This window comes from Salvelinus fontinalis, chromosome 8 (genome assembly GCF_029448725.1).
Source record: "Salvelinus fontinalis isolate EN_2023a chromosome 8, ASM2944872v1, whole genome shotgun sequence".
NCBI classification, from domain to species: Eukaryota; Metazoa; Chordata; class Actinopteri; order Salmoniformes; family Salmonidae; genus Salvelinus; species Salvelinus fontinalis.
This window is the reverse complement of record NC_074672.1, coordinates 23,684,994-23,695,113: the sequence shown is the minus strand read 5'-3', so window position 1 is coordinate 23,695,113 and position 10,120 is coordinate 23,684,994. Positions and strand designations below refer to the sequence as shown.

The 10,120-nt window shown below is 42.5% G+C and overlaps 1 protein-coding gene across 1 annotated transcript in view; it reads left to right on the top strand.

Annotated features, from left to right (window-relative positions):
- Positions 1-2,848: 2,848 nt before the first annotated feature.
- epha2b (eph receptor A2 b) overlaps positions 2,849-10,120 on the top strand; it is a 33,815-nt gene continuing 26,543 nt past the window's right edge. The window contains exons 1-3 of the mRNA XM_055931784.1: positions 2,849-2,983; positions 3,767-3,846; positions 5,303-5,954. Of these exons, the coding sequence (XP_055787759.1) occupies positions 2,902-2,983; positions 3,767-3,846; positions 5,303-5,954 (814 nt within the window). The 5' untranslated portion in view covers positions 2,849-2,901. The remainder of the gene's footprint in view (positions 2,984-3,766; positions 3,847-5,302; positions 5,955-10,120) is intronic.

Below are 10,120 nucleotides of genomic sequence, written 5' to 3'. Positions count from 1 at the left end.
GCCCAGCAGCGTTGCAGTTCTTGACACAAACCTGGCAGCTACTACCATACCCCATTCAAAGGCACATAAATATTTTGTCTTGCCCATTTACCCTCTGAATGGCACAAACACAATCCATGTCTCAATTGTCACAAGGCTTCAAAATCCTTCTTTAACCCGCCTTGTCCCCCTTCATATACACAGATTAAGGGATCATAGCTTTCCTACCTGAATTAACCTGGTCAGTCTATGTCATGGAAAGAGCACAATGTTTTGTACACTCAGTGTGTTTCAATATAATAATGATTGCTTTGTATTGGGTTTGTTGACATATGGATTGTAAAAACCTACGCCATCCTTTCCTCTCTATTCAGAGCATGAGTGTTTTCCGGTCCCAGACTTTCATAACGCAAAACTGACCTTAGATCAGTCTCTTCAAGGAACTTGACCCTACTCCATACCCCCCCCCCCCCCCAGTATAGAATTGTGCAGTATACTGTAGAATACTATATAGTATACTTTTTTTAACAGCACTGTAGTAAACACTACAGTCTGCAAAAACACCTTTATTTTTACTCTAGTAAATACTACAGTATGTAATTTGCATAAACCCTGCCCATTCCCCTTCCATATCCCAAGTTGTGCCACCCATAAGTTAGAAACCTACACGTCAAGTATAGACCATATATTGTGTTCCCTGTGGTTATAGAAAAGAGCAGAAGCGTTGCACTCCCTTTTCAGAACCCAGACCTACTTACTTACCTATCTACCTACTTACCTACCTACCTACAGGTTATGGAACATTTGTAGTATTGTATTATTTTTTAGTATTTCTGTAAATACCACATTATACTACAGTGACTACTACAGTAAATTCAGCAACAACACTGCAGTGAATACTACAGTATTCCGACCATAGTATACTGTACACTGTAGTATTTTTTCATGTGGGATCTTTCTGAATAGTGTATAGTATATTACTGGGATGATAGTGTTCAATCAAGACTCACCCTGTCGGCCTTTAGCTACCCCACAGATAGTTTGCTCAGCACTTTGCACTTTGCTATCATTGTATTGAAAAAAATATCTTGACTACTTAGGAACCGAATAGCTGTAAGTCTGACAGGAAGTGGGGAACAGTGTCGTATACAGAGCCAAAAACAGGTATAACATAGCCACAAATCAACAGTGTCATGTGTTTGGTATCATTTGTAGGGTATTGGGGGGTAATCAAACTAACAGATGAGGCTCTCACACATGCTCTCTTGGTCGGTCCACACTTTCTGCTGTTGCTGCTGTGTGTTGTTGGGGCTGGGTAACAATGGGCCTGCTGTCCCCCCCACTCTGATGATGCTGAGTTGAGTTACTACACCTGTGCTTGGCAGCTCTCCCAACCAAGTCAGCCCCCTTGAACCCCCTTCACTGGGGGACAGCAGGCCCATTGTTACCCAGCCCCAACAACACACAGCAGCAGCAGGAGAAAGTGTGGGCCGACCAAGGGAGCCTTATCTGTTAGTCTGATTATCCCCCAATACCCTACAGATTTGTAGCATCGAATCTCCGAGCTGACAAGGTAAAAATCTGCCGTTCTGCCCCTGAACAAGGCAGTTAACCAAACCCACTGTTCCTAGGCCGTCATTGTAAATCTGCCCCTGAACAAGGCAGTTAACCGAACCCACTGTTCCTAGGCCGTCATTGTAAATAAGAATTTGTCCTTAACTGACTCGCCTAGTTAAATAAAGGTTAAATAAATAAAATCTACAGATGGCATAAATAAGCCAACTTTGATCAATTCTTTCTAATTATGCTTTTAGATACAAATGTCAAATATATGCCAACAACCCTTCCTGCAAAGGACTATTCCATGGATTACATTTTGTGAGAATTCCCAAAACCATTGTCTTTTTTGTCTGGGTTTCATGAGGAATCACTCTTATGTGGCATTTCATAAGGCTCCAGGCATTCTCCCCGGTGTGAGAGGTGCTTTATGAAACCAGAGCCCCGGGGTAAGGGGAGGTCGGATGGGGAGGGAGGATTCGCACAAGGCTGGGGCCCGTCTGCCGGGGAAACAGAGAGAAGCCTAATCTTTCCCCACAGAGTTGGGCCCACAGGTATGACCCATGCAAAATAAATGTCATACTGTATTGTAATAATTTATTGTGAAGACAGCGCAATCAATGGTAAACATTAACCAAGAAAATCTAACAGGTTGATAAAATATTCAGGAGGTTTTTAGTGAAAACTACAAGATACAGATAAGCATTCATAAATCACAGAGTTACACTGTACAACAAATAATGAAGGTAGACAGAGGTTGACTCCCAAATTAATTTGCGAAAGAGTTGCTAGGGGATGGATTATTTAATTCCCTATGTTCATACTCATACCAGCACACCCTCCCACTCCCCATTCTCCCACCTCTCTATCTTTCCCATTGAAAATACAGATGTTTCACTTCACTTATATTCATCAAGAGTATGGTATTTCAAATTCTAAAGCCAATTAGTACAATTCTTTGTAATTTTATTTATCTTGACTATGGATTCAGTTGTCTTTGCTTCAGATTCTAGATTATATGAATATGATAATAATGTGATTGATAAACTTGTATCATGAGTTTCATGCAGAATTCTCTCTTCTTATTTTTGTACACAAAAAAAAAAATCATAAAAAGGTAAATAGGCCAACATTGTATTGATTCTGCTTTGCTTGTCGCTAAGGTAAATGGCTGAGGCCATCAAAACCATAATGCCAATTTGCCACACACCCACCTTTATGGAATTGATGACATTCCAACAGGCGGAGTTGGTGACGTCCGCATTGGTGAATGAGGCTTTCGCGAGCTCACGGTTTAGTTGAGCAACTGATGAGAGGGTGGAAGGGTCCCAACCAAGCCTAGAAATAAGAAGAAAACATTCTCAAATGGATTCCCGTGGAATTAAGCGCTTGTTGTTTTCCTATGTATTAATTAACGGTATATTTATTACACTGCAAACTAAAGAAGGTAAGCGAAAGTCTTGACTACTTTTCAAACTTTGGTAACTATTTGAAATCAAAATGCTTCTGTTGCAAGAAGTATATCCCGCTCTGTTCAGGTTGTGGGACCACGAAGAAGTGGATGTTTAAAGCACAGGGCAAGAACATGGGCTATTGATACAATGTCGCAACTTGTAGAAGTTTTTAAGTTTGTTGATTTTGACCAGAAACTGTTTATAATGCAATCATTTATACTTTTTTAGATGTTCAAGTTTCGCCCGCATTCGATTCAGTATCTATGCTGATCTCTTTATCAAGATGAGGGTGTGTTGAGAGCAGTCTTGCTACATTATAGAGTGCCACTACCTGTTGGAATTTTGAACTTTTATATTGTCTCTAGATCAATAAGATTGCATTAAGATATTGTGAACATATTAAATATAACCATATAAAATGAATAATTATCTGCGTGGTTGGGCTGAACATTCATGCCTGGTACAACTTATTGCGCAGCAAAGTTGAATGATGAGAAAGTTAGGATATTCCATCTCAAGTTAATGATTACACCCTAAGCTTCCTTTTTAATTGTATAAGTCACTAACATAGGCCTATGTTTGAGCCTCACTTGAAGTGTAGGGGATTTAGACAATTACTATTCTTGGGGTAAGATATTAGAGTTCAAATGATAATACCTAATAGAAAGAAGCAAATTAACTTTAAAAATGTACATGTCCCAGCTTTCTGTGGTAAGTCAATCACATTTTAGTAGGTTAAGACCTATTTGATTGAATTGTACTTTTCCCCTCTGCAGAGGTGCTGTTGGATATGAGGGCATCAGGGAGTGAGCTAGGCTGGCTGACCTGGCCCTATGAACAAGGATCCAAGCAAGGGGTCAGTATCCATCCATTCTTTCCATTGCCCTGTCTCTGTACTGTTCTCTTTGGGGAAGTATGGATGGGGTAGCACATAGTATGCCATGTCTGACTTTCTTACCTTCACACAACTTTAACAACTCTTATTTGCCAGTGTAACAGTTTAACTTTAGTCCGTCCCCTTGCCCCGACCCGGCGCGCGTACCAGGGACCCTCTGCACACATCAACAACAGTCACCCACGAAGCATCGTTACCCATCGCTCCACAAAAGCCGTGGCTCTTGCAGAGCAAGGGGAACCACTACTTCAAGGTCTCAAAGCGAGTGACGTCACCGATTGAAATGCTATTAGCGCGCACCACCGCTAACTAGCAAGCCATTTCACATCGGTTACACCAGTATCTACTTTTCTGGGTGCTATAACTTGGTGCTCATGTATAAACATTACTAAAAGTGTAACGTTCAAGTTGAATATGTGAAAGGGTCACATTATTCTAGTGGGGGTTGGGTTTTAGATGGCAGCATGTCAGGACTATTCCAAGGGAGAGAATGGTAGCTATAGCAAGTGTGGTAGAGAATACTTGGGGCTTCATGTGGTTTTAAGTCCCTCATTTCAGAAGTGTATGTAAGGGTGCAATTGACCTAAAGTTTGGAGCATATAGTGCTTTTTGGGAAATGTAGATGTAGTGAGTTAAGTTGGCTATCTTTTTCTCATAAGGAGAAAATGTGTTGTCTTTCGTCACAGTAAAGCACAACAGATTATTGTTTTTTGCTATCGTGTGCTTTTGTGTAGTATGTGTGCTTGGGTCCAATTTTGTTTAATTTACTTTTGAGTGGTCATTCACGTTTGACTCTCCCTTGTTCAGTAGTGTTATGGAGGCGCTCTCTCTCCTGTTGCATGCCCCCGTTCATGTGATGCCACACAGTCAGCCAACAAAGCACATTCCTTTAATTAATAGCAGTGGTAACATGCAGAGAGAACCCCTGTGTGGACACATGTATTTCAGCAGCTACTATTAAGCTGAACATTGAAGACTTCTTACTAAAATGTCTAACTTCTGTGGCAGCAAGAGTTGGCTGCATGGATCAACATATGTTGCATAAGATGTTGACAGACATTGTTGACAGACCTCAGTGTTATTTCAATGGCATTGTCAAAATCAGCTGGCTTCAACCCTTTGCTAAGGCCTCGTCTTTTCTCGCCACTTTTATGTCTTAATATGTTCCTTTGGGGTCTCCCTCGCTCTCTCTCACGCTTTCCCTTTGTCTCCAGGGTTCAAATTACAGGAGTGCCGGGGGTCCGGGAACTCATCTAACAAATTAAGGCACACCATTAGCATTTCAGATGTCAACATGGGCAGTTGGGCACCCCCCATAAGCATTGAACATTTTAACTTTGTTCCATCCCACTATTAGTCATGTATCCCCGGAGTCAGTATGTGACTGGAGTCCTGATGGTCTGTCTGTGTGTTTCAGTGGGAGGTGGTCCAGAGGAGTCTGAATGGCTCCCAGTTGTACACCTACTCTGTGTGTAATGTGGGCGAGCATGAGCAGGACAACTGGTTGCGCACCACCTTCATCCAGCGCCGCCCGTCGGCCTCTCGCGTCTTCGTGGAGCTGCAGTTCATTGTGCGTGACTGCAACTCATTTGATGGCTCGTCGCTCACCTGCAAGGAGACCTTCAACCTGTTCTCCTCTGAGTCGGACGCCGACATCGGCACCAGCTTCCGCAAGGGCCAGTTCAAGAAGGTGGCCACCATCGCGCCGGACGAGATCACCAGCCGCAATGAGCTGCGCATCAACACAGAGACGCGGGTGGTGGAGAGCCTCAGCAGGAAAGGCTTCTACCTGGCCTTCCAGGACATTGGGGCCTGCATGGCGCTGCTCTCTGTCAGGGTTTACTACAAGACCTGCCCGGCCACCGTCAAGAGCTTGGCAGCCTTCCCTGAGACAGTGGCGGGTGGGGGGGTGAACCAGGCCCTGAGGGAAGTGGCGGGGGCCTGCGTGGAGAACGCAGTGAGTGAGGAGTCGCCCCGCATCTACTGCACGATGGACGGAGAGTGGGTGGTGCCTGTTGGACAGTGCCAATGCATGCCCGGCTACGAGGCCTTCAACGACACATGTCGAGGTAAGGTATAATGTTCCTGTGTTCTCTTGGCTCACTGACAGCTGGGCATTCTGAGTGCTGGCCTCTAGCATCATGGACTCTAATGCTGTGTTTGCCCGTGCGTGTGTGAGCTGACGTGAGTCTGCATAGAGATATTTAGCAGAAGGTGTTTACCATTTGTGTTATAAAACATGCATGTCACTACATTATCTCTGACCTTGAACCCAAACTACAATGTAGAAACATTGTAACAAAATTCAGCTACTCTTAGGCCATGCATGTGATGTGATATCAAATCTATCAAGATAAAAGTACTTTATATTATACTTTTAAGTCAGAAATGTTCCTCTTAACTGAAACGGGTTTGTGAGGTGCCCAGTTTTGGTAGTAGCCATGCTTATCAGGACCTCTGGCCCTTGTAAGCTAGTTTCCTACTAATTTGTCATTCATTCTCTTTTCTAAGATACTCATAGGTAGTCTTACCGTCACTCAACCCCTGGGCTTTGTAGTTCCATTGCAACCATGTTGCATTCAAGTCCTCATCAGAGGCCCTCTAGTCTACATTCTTCTGAGTCCTGACAAAATGACAGATGTTGATCAAAGATGGGAGGTTCACAAGTCAAACTCAGAGACTATACTGGTGATGAATTTACTTTACTTTACTACTAGGTGGCAGGGGATGAGGGAAAACTACCCCCTCTGGTTGTCTCTGACTTTGTTGGTTACATGCATCAGATAAATATGCATTCCTTAAGCCATTGGGCATGCTCTCTCTCTCTCTGTCCTTCACTCTCTCCTTCACATTCCACTTTTCACTCTATCTCAGAGCTGCTGTGAGAGACGAGGTTTCAACATTTGAGGGTTTTGTGTGGTACTGCAGCAGGGTGTGTGAGAGAGTGTTGGCATGCTCAGGCCTGTTAGGAGCTGTTCTGAGAGCACCACAAAACTATCATCACCTGAATACTAGGCATGTTACTGCACCACTGATTTTGGAACACACACACACACACATATTTTCTCAGCTTCCCCTCCATTGGTAATGGACATTTCCTGTCATTTTATTTCTGTCAGGACATAGTTTTAGATGAAAGTATAGTGGGGTGGGTGACAGAGAAACACTCGCACACAGAGACTGAGAAAGGTTGTGATAAAAAGGTGAGGAATGGAATGTAAAGGTAGAACAGTGAGGTGCAGTGTTGAGCTGTAGGCACTGGCTCCCCTTGTCCTCCCCTTCTTCTCCACTGCATTCCTCTTCCATTTACTGAGGAACCTCCCAGATTACTGCAGGTCTGAGGAATTCCTTAGGGAGGACTCCTGCAATGCATCCCAAATGGCACTTTATCTAATATAGTGCACAACTTTTGACCACAGCCCTATACATGGGGAATAGAATGCCATTTGTAGTGTACTCCATCTTACAGGACAATGAATGGAAGTGATGGATTGAGAAAGGGAGTGGATAGAGTCAGATGGATATATTCATTCCATGGGAGGTTGAATACAGACAGCTACAGTGTAAGTTGAATGAGCTTGGGATTTTTAGTTGAAAAAGTCATGGATACAACCATGCATGCAGTACAAACATGCAATCATGCCTACGTATGCATACACACACACACGCGCGCATGCACGTACCCTCTCCCCCTTTTCCCCCATGTTGTGTGTTCCAGTTGACTCACTGTTGACATTGACACAGTTTTCCTCCTTTAAAAAGAACGCCCTTCCTTACACAATCTTCGCTGGCACAAAAGTACACATACCTTGTGTTACCACAGAAAGATAAACATTTGGCCCAGCTGCTCCTTGGATTGTGTTGAGCTGTCCATGCCCACACCATGTCACCCACAGTAAAGCCGTGTGCACACTCATCCCGGAGCTGGGCAAATATGACTTAGGACCAACTATATGCGTTCCAAATTGCACCCTATGGTCAAAAGTAGAGCACTATATTGTGAATTGGGACGCACACTCAGTTTCTAAATGCTCGTGTTTACACACAGTCAATGTTGGGCTCTTTTTTTAGAATACTTTCTGTAGGAAAAATCTTGATAGAACCAGTAAATGAGTTCTGGTAAGGTTATTTTCTCCCGAAGGAGGAGTTCCCTTTTCCAGTAATCTAGGCCTAGTTTTCCTCCCCCCTAAAGTGATGTCAAGTTAAACTGTCGGTGACACTGAAGCTGAATGACTGTGCCTTCCATGTGGTGAGTGATTTGTGTGGGTAGTAAATTACTTGGGTGTGTGTTTTATGTGCAGTAACTACTGGTACTGCCTGCATCTTTGTCTTCCTGATAATCTTAAATAAGACGTCTCAGTCATTCTTATTCCCTTGTCTGTTCCTACTAGCACTGACTTTGCTGATAACTTCTTTATTGAGGAAAAATGTACTTACTACGACTGTGATATGGTAGTCTCACCTAGCCATCTTAAGATGAATGCTCTAAATGTAATGTAAAATCCTGCCTATTTATTTTGCTCCTTCTGTTGTTTTTTTTTCTTTCACCCTCATTCATTCACTCTGTCTAGATAGATTTTATTGCTCCCAGGCTCTACCCCCCCCCTCTTTTCACATCTCCATTTTCAAACTCTCCTATGAGTTTATGATCATAAGCGACATCATTACTGAGTTTTTATTGTAACCAGCTACAAGATGACCACGTTCCTTCTTGGTTTTCTATTGCTCTCTGAATGATGAAGGTTTTATTATGGTTGGCCAGTGTGTAGGTCCTGAATGTGACACTATTTGAATCGCAACATCCCGTTTCACACGACCCATATGTGACTGATTATTTAGACTTTGCTCTGTTCTGTGGATGCTAGTAAATAAATAAGTATTTTTGCTTATTTGACAACTGTCTCTTAAAACGATAAACCCACCCTAAATTTGAACAGTATTCCCTATATGTATCCCACAGTTTTGGGTGGATACACTTACATGCAGCAAAAACTGTTGCCATTCTTCACATATTGACCAAGAAACATAAAACTATAATCCTGATTAAAATGTGAACTGAAATATTTTAATGTTCAGAATATGTTTATTGGGATTACAGCCTTGATATGACACAGACGATTCAGTGAATACGTGACAAAACGAGACGATTCACCCCAGTTTACTCTCCGGAGAGTCATTATGAAGAAGACCAGCGCAATTGTTATTTTGGTGCAACATAATATCAGCAGTGCAGTCTCTGTTGCTGGAGCCAAGGAAGGAAACCTCTCTGGGAACCTCTCTGAGACTGGTTTGTTGTGACATTTCGTTCCTGATCAGATTGGGTGCATACGCCTACAGTGTTACGTACACTTTGTCCCTCCTTGCGATCCATAGCTTAACTCATCATTATGGATACTGTGGATTTACTAGGCCTATGATCACATTGTGTTCATAGTCCAAGAAATCATTAAGGATCTTATCAGACTAGTTTTGCACTTTCAGCATGTTCATATAAAAGCGCCTTTCTTACCCTTTGGAAATTGGAAATGGGGAATGGTGAAGTTTCGGGAGATTGGTTGTGATTACTTTTAATGTGATTCTGTGATCTTGTGCCAAGTTGATGTTGACCTCTTACATGGAGGTTCAGAGCGTGGGCTAGAAAATGGAGGGACTGAGTAAATTGCCTCTCAACAGTGTCATGCACTATCATGTTGAATTTTGTGCCCATTAGAATTCAATGAATTCTATAAGAGATGACATAAAACTGAGTAGTGGCCAATATTTATCTAAATTGTGCATTTCAAAATGTTTTACTGATTTTTAAATTGATGGAGCAAGTTTAGCCTTTTGCTTTAGAATTCATTCAATAGGCCTGTATGTTGTGGTTGCAATATCGTATGTGAAATCCTATTGCTTTTCTGAGACATACATTTCATAAGTAAATAAGGGTTATGGTTAGAAACTCGTAGGAAGCACTTAATATGGTATAATAGCATCGGCTAGTCATGAGGATGAGCACAGATGGCTCTTCTCTGGGCATATGTAGGCCAAAGAGATTCCTACTTTCTGGTATGGCTGACAGTGCAACAGCAGAGTAACTTGAACAAAACACAGAGCAATAAACCTTTGGTGTCTCAGTGTTCTCATACAAAGACATTTGTGCCATTTATTCTAACAGTATCCAGACATACCATTACTCCCAGGTGGCATGTAGCTCCATTTCCCCCTATGTTGGTACTTTGCTGAAAAACTATTC